This window comes from Cyclospora cayetanensis, unplaced genomic scaffold, assembly GCF_002999335.1.
Source record: "Cyclospora cayetanensis isolate NF1_C8 unplaced genomic scaffold, CcayRef3 CcayRef3_contig_346, whole genome shotgun sequence".
Taxonomy (NCBI): domain Eukaryota; phylum Apicomplexa; class Conoidasida; order Eucoccidiorida; family Eimeriidae; genus Cyclospora; species Cyclospora cayetanensis.
The window spans coordinates 1-12,107 of NW_020312310.1; the positions used below are offsets into that span (position 1 = coordinate 1).

Here is a 12,107-nt window from a genome sequence, read left to right on the forward strand (position 1 = left end):
CGGCTGTGAAGCAACTGGGTTTAAATTAGTTTGCCCGCCGGCACGTGTGCACTAGCAGGAGTTGTGCCGCCATCAACTTCCATAGCATATGATGTTCCCCAAAATGTTGCTGAATAAAATCAGTTTAGTGAATCACCAAATGACATCAAAATCATGCAAATTTTGTGTTGACAGCTGAAATATTGCTGCATCCACAGCAGATTGATAAGAGGGCGACGTGCTACCATGTGTACAATTCAGTTGATTTCAACAAGCACACAAACTTGGAAGAAGGTTGCTGAGCTTTAAGAAGCAATTTCGCCCTTCTCTACCCTCGCCCCTCAGAGTGTTGCCACGACGAAATGAGGGGAGCCAGGGCGTAGCGTGTGCTTCGGTGCTCTCTGTATGCATTCTAAGCATTTCCAGCTAGTCTCAGATAGCGTCTTTCGGAACACGAACATTATAGTACATCATTCGGCATCACGGGAAAGCTTGTCTGCAGATAAATAAGAAATACAAACTTCCAAGTATACAATCAATTAGTTGCTTGATGAACAACGTGTACTACAAAGTGCCAAAATGAAGCTTGGCCCGCTACAATCAATGTTGTGTGCGTACTGGCTGTATGTCACATGCAGCAGGCCTTTATTGCTAGGGGAGTCTAGAAGGCGCAGTAGAGCGCATTACAGCTGTTCCTTTCCCCTCATGCCGAAGCTATGAGGAGCAGGCGCATTAATAAGAAAGCTCTTTCAGAAGGGCAATAACATTTTATCAAGCTTCGTGTTTTTCGAGAGCTACGTGTTTCTCTCCAAAAATTTTAGATGTAGCGTCACACTCTCTGCTATCTCATCTAGACAACTCCACAGCACCTGCGGACCAAGATGGGAACTAGTGAACCCTCTTGCTGCAAACCAAAGAATGATACCTGGCACAGTGAAATGCACTGTAGCCATGAACGGAGACCACAGAACAGCATTGCTGGGATTCAATGATATAGCAAAGATGCACATGCCAAGGGCCAGCTCATCAGAACTTTCATCGTCAGACTTTCTCAAGATGGTCCAAAATTCAGTCGTAAGCTGCCCAACTTGCAAAGGTTCCCAATCATCTGAGCAAGATCACTTATTTATTGCCTGTAGAGAAATTTCGCTAACCGAAAATTACAAGAGGCTGCGGCACTACATTATATTCTGGATCGTGTTTAAGCTCTTCCAAATCCATTTTGTACCCTGGAGTACACAGATCCACGTTGACCCCCATATAGACTGTAGCACACACAAAATAAGCGTGTAGAGTCATTCATAGTGAAGTCCAGCTGTAAGCTCTACGTAGTGATGCTGTGCAAGGTTTCTTCTTGATATGGAATTCGTGCTGTGGATTTTTGGATAATGGGAGAGCAGAAGCTGCGGCGCAAATATTTGTGCTCAAAACGGATATGAGTGGCGCAGCTTTGCTTTCTTCGCCTTTTATAGCATCCATATATAATAAAATTCGTGTCTAGTGAGTGTACACTCCCCACCTCTAGTTTCGCCAGCCAGGTCAAGCCACCCATCCCTCTGGCTTGCCCTGCTGCTGGCATCTACACCAAAGGCTGCTTTAAAGAAACCAAACCTAGCAAAGCCCTAGTTCCCCAGTTGCAATATCACTTCAGCCTATGTGCTCTCTTTTGTTCATTGCGAAGACAAAAGATCGACTGATAGCCCACTGAAAGGTTGAAGATATCTCTAAAAATTCTTGGTCGCACATTCTCCCCTCTTGATCTTGGCCTTTGTATCAAGTAACTCGTTCCACAAATTCTTATCGTTTGAAGCAAAGCATGCACTGAAGCATAGGAACGATACATTGAGGACAACAGCGCTTTAGCCCTACCAAATAATAGAGGTAGGTAGTCACTTATTCAGTGGGACCCGCTAGAAATTGTATTATTTGATTACGAGCAGTTTTCTCTGCGTTAGATAGACTGATATGCTCAGATTTGTGGCGAAAGAGCTACTCACATGATCTTTTTGGAAGATTTATACAACGAGTCATGAATTACAGCTGGGAAACGGCTTACTGTCTTCGTGTCGGCACTCAATGCATGGAGCAACCCAACAAAAGTAAGGCAGTGGTGAACCATTCATTTGCATCTATACACCAAAATAAATAGGCCTGGTTTAGGTTCAAATCACTCTCTATCTGCACGTGTTGTTGTGAACCTTCTTTTCAAGAACACGTTTCACGTTTTGCTCCATGCCCACCGATTGAAGCATGCACTGAATAAGCAAGAAACCGGGACGCTCGGAAGCTTCTTTTTAAACGACTAGAAATTTCCAAAATAGTACTAAGTTAGAGTTGTAATGTTTCCTTTTAAGAGGAAGCCGAATATTTCGCTGTTCCTAATACCTCAGGCACAGCAGGTTGGGTCACTCGAGCTAACCGCTATACCCAGCACAGAGTACAGCCTAGATATCTAGGTTGCATACGACCCACACAAGGACACGGTGGTCAAGTAGAGTAATAGAAGCACAAAATTAAAAAGAGGTAGGATCGTATTCGTCAAAGGAAAAGGCTTGTCAGACCGGGAATATGGGGTGTCAGAGCTTTTGCAGCTTTTAATGCAGCATGGCGATTGATGTTCATTTACGTATCGTCTATGCCAAGTAAAAGCATAGTACTTGTGCTTGTGACGTTGGCCAGTGAAGGACCTCCACACCCTGCCAGCACGCTTACTACCACTATTACTACTGCGAATACTTATACCACTACCCTTTATACTACTATGCTGACAAGGACCACCGACACTTATACTGCTGACAACACTCAGATTACCATGGAAACTTGTAATCATTCGTCGAGTTCACAAAACATATCCCAATTCGCTCACCTGAATGCTGCTGGGTACGAGCACCCTCAACAGACCTTTGAATCCACGAGCATCGATGAGGCTGCTAATATGGCTGACAAAGAGGCGCCGGACCACTTCCAAAATGCTATTAGGAAAACAACATTACTAGACATTCAACAAAAACGGGGCCTTCCAGAGGCCATGTCTCTTCTGTCTACTGTAACAAAAGACATAGAAAGGAGAGTCAATATATTGTTATCTCAACACGAAGATGACTTTTTTTCTGCATTTCGATCGCATGCATTAAACGTACAACGTCATATAGAAAAGCTCCAGGAGTGCGCCAACGCTCAAAAAAATCTGATGACAAGAGATCTGAAGATCAAAACACTGCAGCAAGAATTACAGTGGTTTGTGGAAGAATCTGTAAGACTGGATCAGGTATTTACATGGGCTTTAAGGAAACTCCACCATGTTACTAAAATCACTATTCAGGGCTTTCGCAAGGCTCTGGAACTTACTGACTAAGGCTTTAACCAAAGAAAGTGTCCGCTCAAGTGTATATTGGATTTTATAGATTTGCAAGAGGCTGAAAGGTGACCTCATCGGTTGGCAAGCACGAACAGCAGCCTTAAGAGAAGACCGCGATTTCCTAGAGAAGGAATTGAAGGAAACAAGGAGGAAACTGAGAAGGGCAGAGCTTAATGATCACAACATGTCTGCCAAGCGAATGCAGGTAAAGAAGCAAAGAACATGTCTCCTGACCTCTCAAATTACAGATGCATGCTGAGTGAATTCGCGCCACCAGTGGGGGCAAGGCTAGGCTCAATATCCCAGTTTAGTGTATTGAGTGTCGCGTGCAATTTATCCAAGGCGAGCTTGGTGTCCCGAGAGCTTGCTCGCCTAACGACGCCCGCTGTAACATGCCCTAAAGTGCATGGACTTTCAGTACATTGCAATCAGAACCAGGGGGAGGAGCTGTCTACATGCTTACGCTCCGAGCATTCAAAGACACTGCATGATACTGTGGACAGCCTCAAACGACAAATAGCTAATCTAACCGCCACAATTCACCGGCTTCAGAACGACGCTAGACGGAACTCAAGAAGAGGGTTTGCCAAACTTATGCACTAATCCCTCACTTCGATTCCAGCACTCGTTGTAAACATCTGATAGCTCCAGTACTGGAGCATCCATCTAGAAAATTCTCCCGAACGCATGATCTACAGAACAATGAAGCCGTGAGTAAGCGCTCATTAGCGACGCTGTATTCCTGTTCAAAGGTCCAGTCTTGTTGAGGCATCTAAGGCTCTTGGCCGTCGCCAACACTTGGAACGTTTTCTCGTGGAATGCATTAACGATGTCAAGAAAGAAAGAAAACTTAAGGGGATCCCCACCGCGTCATTAGGTTAGGCGCATACCGCCCAGTCTACGTCCTCAAAAAAGATGGTCGTCTGCCAACCATTTCTTTCCTTCACCAATTTGGGCTGCACGCAATTTAGAGACTGGCTGCAAGGACCGGCTGGCTACATTAGGCATGTATATATAAGAAGAACGGTGTGTTATAGGCGAGTTCGAGCACCTTTCCGTTGAGGAGTTCTTGGCTTTTGACCGGCGCAAAGTCCTGAATGCTTTGTTGTCCAACGACAATGTCCTTGTAAGCCAGCCTTATTAAACATATGGCCCAGCATAAACAGAGGAACTAGCAGCAGAGTATGCTACTCGTGTGACTGCGTGGTGCTGCAGCGAAAACTGTATTGCTTGATCTTTCCCCACAAAGGGACAGTCGAGTGAGATATGGATATCAATGTATTCTAAAAATTATCGCTCATGATGAGCTTGGTTTTTGCCTTCTTTGGCGATGTGAGATACTTCAATAATCTGAGAATTTTTGACTTCCAGGGAATGCCTTGCTACCAGAACTGTGTAGCATTCCCCTAACAAACGCCAATTTTTTGCACATTCGATGTATTGCAGGCGCCTCCCGCTTATTTAGGCTTAAGCTCCTCCAAAGTTGGTGGTTCATTGCCATGTCCAATAATGAACAGGTCACTTGGAGCACAGCTTGTGGGCCCTTGCGCTCGATGATGAATCTCTTTGTATTGCGCATGGCACACCGGCACTCAGAGCAGACCCCGGGCACAGGTTCTCCAAAACCCACTTCAAAGCATATATTAGCCACTCTCTAATTGCATACGTTTTTGGCCCAAGTTAACATTCAGGAAATTAGTGATCTCTGAAACTATTTCGACAGGCAAGGCACCCCACCGAAATCTCATCCTAGTAGAGGGGGCAGGTGGCAAATGTATCAGACGCTGTCACCGCTGAGCATGAGGAGATGATGGAATCCACGACAGGAACAATGAAATAGTGTATGTTAAAAAATCGTGTATTCATCATGGAGGGGCCTTCTTTGCACGAAGTGCTGTGCTTGTCTAGAACTCTTCACTTCTATGCATCAATTCATATCTTGCTGAGCGTGTATGAATGGATATTACCACATAGAGTTCGACTGCTATGTCTCAAATCGACAGGTCTTGGCTGCCATTCTTCTTGTAGCTTTAAGGACTATAAAAACTGGTCGTTTATTCTCACAATGAATTTAGTGTTATCCACGGGCCTTACATGCTTATTAGGAGCTCTTAACGTTGAGCCATGGCCCTTGATGCAAGCATCTTGACGGTGAATATAGACTAGAAAGGTCGTCTGCTCATTAATCACGTTAGCATGTGCTGACGAGCAGGTTCAGATACCTTGCATCTATGCAAGATAAAGTTATATGCAGGGCCCCTGCAGCTCATATTTGCTTCCCAGTCTATTGAAAAGCCCTCTTCGATCTTCGCAAAGAAAACAGTTACCTAATCTAAGAGAGCACAACAGATTAGTTCTTCGTTAACGAAGCCATACTCACCTGCCGCCATCGAGGATTAGTTATATCCCAATCCTCGTATACGGCAAGCCTGCACCAGCCACGCAGGGCCAAGGGATGTGTTCGCATGATTACCCTCCTAGGAGGATTCCACCCCAAGATCAGCTGTGTATCACACATTCACTACCTGTGAAACATGGCAAAACATATGTTAATATTTCGGATGCCGTGATCTCATCGCTCATGAGAAATTATATCATTTGCCGGGGCGCATTTGCTTGCGAGTACCAATTGTAACGTCTGATTCGAGGCCCCCAATCCTCCTATGAGACACTCATGCGAGTGCCAGTGCATCTGCAGCACACAAAAGCGCAACGGTCAGCACGGAAGCACTGAGGTGGCAAGCTGGGGCGCTAAACAACTACGCATCACGGTGGATTGCAAATGGCGCTCGCTGTGGAGTGGTGCTTAGATGATCTGCAGAGCCCCCCGGAGCCAAGTCGGCATGTCAAGGAGTGCCTCATATTCATCTTGTCATCCTACAAGCAGTAGAAGGTTGCGGGATGGCGGGGATATATGACTAGCAGCCGCAGTTGAAAGACTTACATGGTACTTTTCCTCATCATATCCATGAATTCGTCGAAGTCGATCTGCAGCGTAGGAAGAATTCTCCTCTTTACTCCTTATGTATGTGCACTACCTGTCACTACTCAGAATATAGTCAAATGGACACTCTATGATAAGTTCTTAACTACACTTGTTCCTCTCCTGCCGCTTGAAGGATGCGGCATCTAGATGCGTGAACGAGTGTCACCAAATACAATATGGCGGAGGCAGTCTTAACCATAGTCCCGCTTTTATAAAGAGTCAACTAAGACAATTCATAGCCTTTTGTAGCCAGCTGTGGTCAAGCACGATTGATTGAGGGACAGAGTTACAGACCTCTCCGTCTCCATTCTTGTCCACCTCACGGATAATTGTTTTGACTTGCCACATCTGCTGCTGTTGCTGTTGAGGCGACATATTGTCTACTACCGCATAAGGACTGCTACTTTGCTGTGTGGCATCCATTGCAGGTATGGCTTGTGTAATTCCATGGGAAAGTGAGGCGGGTGATGGAAACACCGTTTGTACATCGGTATTCAGCAGCACATGCGCCAAATCCTGGGCGGAGATCCGGCCGTTGCCATCCAAGTCGAAGACTCGAAATGCCGCCCAGCATACGTCTTCCTGTAAAGATGTGTTTATGCACAAAGTGGACCCCAATTCTGATTGGCAGTAGTGTAGAACCAAGGTTTCACAATATTATACTACCGCGATGAGTTGCTGATAAGCGCTGCTTACATGACCCGCGGAAACAATACTAATCTCATCCCACTTGTAGAAACGCGACATATTACTTTAAATCCGATGAATGCAATGTATGAATAGCAAAATGATCTTAGAACGTCAAGCAGGATTGAGCACTAGCAGCAAATTGGTGGTTCTAATGTAGCTGCTAGAGTGGTCACTCCCCAAATTTCCTTCAAAAAAAGTTGTCGACAGGTCCACAGCATTACCCGTGAGCTAGTAGAAGGCACGCAGTGATAGCAGGCACAGGGCTCTGCAAATTATTTTGTGTAGTTCCCTGCTCTGCTCCACAAATACTGCAGTGCCCCGTGGAGAGAGTCGTATGGCGCGGGACAGGAGGAACGAACAAAGAGTGCCTTCGCCAGACTGTACTTGCACATCCGGACATCAAGTGGTCTCTTAGAGGGGAACTCCAATGCGGTTTCCCACAACAAAGTGGGTATGGCTCAATATCTGTGTCTTGCAATATTTTCAGCTTCACTATCGCCTCTGTGCAAGTATTGAAGTATACCGAATACTTCATTAGCTGCTATACAAAATGCAGGGTTGATTTCCTTGCCTGTATATATTGTCGCTTGTCGAGCGTAGCAGCGACAAATTCTGTGTAATCGATGAAACCCGAGCCATCTGAGTCAACATGTCTCATTAGTTGCTCCAAGTCACTAGGAATGTCTTTGATCCCTGCCTTCTTTAGGCCAGCTGCATCCGCACATGCAAGAATACGCCCTTGATTCTTCACAAACTGTTGCACATGGGATCAGCGTCAGAAACTTGGACTCTTCAATCTGCCTAACCAAGCACGGCTGGTGCCTTATTCTTGCTATGACGAGTACGAATAACACCAGAACTGGCCAAGCGGCTGCAAAAATTGCCATCACTTTATACTCATGAAGCGGCAGGAAGCACAGGGTGCTACTGGCCCCCGTACAGTGTAACTCTGACTGAAAGCCCAGTGTAAAGTATTTTATAGACATCGTCAAAGAGGGGAGCAGGCTGGTGATGCTCTGATAATTATTTTCTTACTCCGCAACTCTTGGAGAGTAAGGCTTCCGTCTCCGTCCTCGTCAAGAGCTGGAGGCATTGAGCGTACAGGTTTGGATGACTTTGTCTCGCTTTCGCGAAAATTCTCTAGAGTGTCACTACAATCTAGCAACTATGTTTTCTATAAGCCCCAGCAAGTCTAAAAATTACTGTTCATTGTTGGTATTCGCGATGTATGTTCCCTGGTGATGAGCAAACTGCTGACAACAGCTCTCTGTAACGGTGCCCTTCGCGCTGCAGTCAGGGAATCTGGTGTCCATATACCAAGGAAAGTTTGAGTAAGTAACTCAATCTGTGACTCGTTCATTTGCTGTGCGATAATTGTCAGCGCCGCCTTTTTTAATTTGCAGAGTGCTTGAAAGCCCTGCACGCCACAATGCGCAGCTTTGAAGCCTGTGCCACCGAGTCCAGAAGGAAAAACTGCATGTCAAAGGTCTAACGCAGCTAATCCGATAATAAGGCTGTCAGGACTGCTAGTTGCTACGTTGCAGCAGCTGTTTTCTCGGAAGGACACGCCAGAGTGATGGCAATTTCATTTTCCAGGGGTCTGAGTGCCCGCTTTCCGAGGTAGTAGCTAGCTGAAATCGGGTGGTCGCGCGGGCTTACTCTGAAGCGCTCCAACATGGTGTGGCTGAACGGGGCGTCAGATGCTGGGTTGGCTGGGGCAGAGAAATGTTTAATCCATGGGTGGTTGAGAGCCTGCTCGGCCGACAGTCGCTCTGCAGCGCAACACTGCAGCCAAGCACGGCGGTAGCAAGCAGCGCTCAAGCTGCTTCACGCTCTATAGTCCCTTCTAGGTATGAGCATCTTGATTTTCAGTGAGCGATGATCTGTTGTACTCCAAGTCTCACGACAGGTGCCCAGATCCCGCATGTGCGCCGCAGCCATGGTTCTGCATATGTACATGGAATTTTCGTGATGCCGTTAAAGTAGAGGCACAGTTGTGACTCCACTAATCATTGATATACAGGTAAGTGTCAGCTGTACGCTGCGGGTCAAATGCCATGAGCTTCCGGACAAGGTCTTTCGCCTCATTTGAGACACCTCTCCAGTCTTGTTCGTTAAAGCTATATCTCCCAACTTTCACCCGGGAAAGAATTTCCGCATCGTTCTCCCCATGAAATGGGGGGTAACCACACAAGAGTATGTACATGATGACGCCAGCTGACCACATGTCGCACTTGTAAGTGTATTTTCCCTGCAGAACCTGGGGCGCCACATAAAATGGCGTGCCCGCCCGCGTGGACATGAATGCGTTGCTGCTGAAGCGGGTTGCAAGCCCAAAGTCTGATAGTGGACACACGTAAAGCAATGAGTCTTTAAAATATGATGGCACACATCTGCTATTCAAAGGCTTCGCTCTTTATGCCTGTGTGTTAACCGAATACTTTGTGTGCTGCTCTGGTTCCCCGCAGCGGCGACAACTCAATAGGAAGTGCAGGCCCAGATATTTGCGTATAACCGATGACTTGATACTCAAGTATATCAAACGTGCAAACGTTTACAAGCGCATAACTGTGTACTGTGTCTACATGCACTGCATCAGCTTTCTTCGCAGCCAACGCTTTACAAAGCGACGCAAGAAGATTTCCACCTGATCAGGGGTTTGTGTTGTTTTCGATACCGATTATTTTGAACGGCGCGTCTTTTCCCTTGTCAAGGAACATGAAGTTCTCCGGCTTGAGATCTCGGTGCACAATGCCATGCTTGTGTAAATAGAAGAGAGCTGCCAGAATGCAGCGCATGATATAGCACGCGTGTGCCTCCGAGAAATAACCTTGCTCTATGATACGATCAAAAAGTTCTCCGCCTCTACAGAGTTCCATCACGAGATATACATTTTTATGATCTTCGAATGTTTCAAACAACTTTCTGGAGACAATGACATGGACAAAAACTGGTATGTAGGGTTCCACATCTCTAACATCTAGCCACAACGTGCGGTAATAACCCCCTCCGATAGTTCAACAAGTGGACTTCATTATAATATCAATAAGATAAAACCTCTACAATGGTGGGGCGGTGATTTATCGCCTATACAAAGATGTGGTATGTGTCTCTTCATAGTATTGACGGCCAATCAAAGCGAGGCCGACAGATACTGTCGTCATTCAGAACCGTTATCTAGCGTTGCTTCGGTAAAGTCAGCGTATATTTGTAAGACATTATATGAGCAACTGCGGGGGTGTGTCCTTATGCTTCATATTGTTGCCTACTGCTGCTAGAGCCTCGACCTAGCAGCGCTCTGCCGCTGGCATTTGCCTTTCTTGGGCGAACCGCAAAAAGCTAAGCGTGAATAGAAGTAAGGCCCCTAGTGGACAACTTTCGGCTCACAATGTGCGGTCTGCTTTCACTGAATGGGATGAAGGACTAACATAATATTCGGGTGATCGAGGGACTTCATGATTGATATTTCTTGCTTAAACCTTTTCACGTTTCGAACCTTGCTCTTGCTGATTGTTTTTACAGCTCGTACTGTTTTTGTTGCTTTGTTCACTGCTCTGCAGACACTGCCGTATGTTCCCTGGCCAAGTTTTCTTGGTTCGACATCATATGAGTCCGTGAGTGGCCCAGCAAAGGAGAGAATAAACCCTTCTCGTTTAAACTTCCATTGCGAACCTTCTTCCTGCAAGAATGTGTCTCCAGTCAGCCTGTCCGTGTGACGACTGGAACGGTCTAAAGCAGTACAGCCACCGTGAGAACCTGCTACTGGGGGTGCACTACCGCATGTTCGGTTACTGCGAAGAGCAGGTGTCTTAACATGAGCACCGGCGCAACAGGAGGGGGGTGAAGCTCCTGCAACAAGTCGCGTTGAGCTATTGTAGCAGCCCGTGCATGGCTGATTTTTATGGTTGCCTGGGCTGGCAGACGATTCGCGTTGCTCTCTCCGACTTGTTGGGTGGGCAGAGGCTGCCCCATAGGGGCACAGACAAGTGGAAATGCCGTGCATTCCCGATCAAACAGCGGTGAGGGTGGTCCAGAGACCTGGAGTATACCAAATTTAAAGTAATCTAGATTGATCTAAGCAGGAATGATGCTACCGTGAAAAGATTAGTTGGCTATACACTGGGTTTGGCCCCATTTGCCACACCGCCGTTGCCGTTTCCGGGCCGAGTTATCGAAAATTTGGTCTTAATGCGATTTACAAAGCCTTTAGGCTCATGAATTAAGTTCGAATGTACTTGAAAAAGCTACTACGGTTGTAAAAATGTGCGATTTGCCTTGTGTAGGAACCATCGATGACGCACCGCGAGATTGACCGAGTACTTTAACAAAATGATCGATGTGTCTACTCTTTGCAAGAAAGAGTCTTTCTACGTATTTAAATATTTTAAAGGAGTCCTTGTGGCGTATGCTCACACGATCCGTTGCCATATTTGTTGATGGTTGAGGCTGACGTTATCCACAGCCCCGTTCCGTGGATTATTACAAGCAGCTCAAGGTAACCAGGTGAGACCTAATGCAAGCTCAATGCCCGTACATAAGCCTTGCTTGCTTAAATTATTGGCGTTCTGTCAAACGGCTGATAACAGAGCAAACATACAGTAATAGTCTTCGTTTCGTTTACGGCTTAAGTGACCCGTAAACCTGAACGACGCCCCAGTACAGCAAAACACACATTGCGTGCCGCTGTTTCCAAACAAAAGGCGATATTTTTTCCAAACGGGAAAACCAGTGCTTTGGCACTGTTTGGCCCCGCATTCCGCATATGCACTGGGTAAGTGCGGATCTGGCGAATCCTAGGACAGTTGCTTGAGAGGAGAGTAACTGGCCTGAATAATTGAAAAAGCCTTCAAAGAAAGTATCTCAAGCTAAGACAGCTACTATTCTAGTCGTACTTACGTGTTTCTATGATACCACGGGCCTTCATTCTGTAAATGTTAAAATCAAAGCACATTGCTTAGAGTGCTAAAGACGAGTGTCAAAGAAGCTTGATGAACAGAAGCCTCTCCAAGGCTCCGCCCTCGCACATTGCACCTCCGTGTTGCCCTCTGCCCTATAGTGCCGCTCCCATAGGCTCCAATAAGAGGTACGCAGGCC

At 46.3% G+C, this 12,107-nt stretch overlaps 2 protein-coding genes across 2 annotated transcripts; one reads left to right on the forward strand and one right to left on the reverse strand.

Moving 5' to 3' along the window:
• Positions 1 to 558: 558 nt before the first annotated feature.
• LOC34622964 lies at positions 559 to 4,600 on the forward strand. Its single transcript, XM_022736105.2, has 8 exons — positions 559 to 584; positions 801 to 1,148; positions 2,530 to 3,247; positions 3,384 to 3,542; positions 3,770 to 3,918; positions 4,090 to 4,214; positions 4,375 to 4,463; positions 4,553 to 4,600. Exons 1-8 carry the CDS (start codon positions 559 to 561, stop codon positions 4,598 to 4,600), a joined length of 1,662 nt encoding a protein of 553 aa, XP_022587733.2.
• A 1,398-nt stretch (positions 4,601 to 5,998) lies between these two features.
• Positions 5,999 to 11,016, reverse strand: LOC34622965 (calcium-dependent protein kinase 2). Its single transcript, XM_026334032.1, has 9 exons — positions 10,442 to 11,016; positions 9,691 to 9,938; positions 9,054 to 9,353; positions 8,627 to 8,785; positions 8,331 to 8,438; positions 7,561 to 7,724; positions 6,614 to 6,905; positions 6,282 to 6,354; positions 5,999 to 6,029 (listed from the first exon to the last, which is right to left on the reverse strand). Exons 1-9 carry the CDS (start codon positions 11,014 to 11,016, stop codon positions 5,999 to 6,001), a joined length of 1,950 nt encoding a protein of 649 aa, XP_026189817.1.
• Positions 11,017 to 12,107: the final 1,091 nt, after the last annotated feature.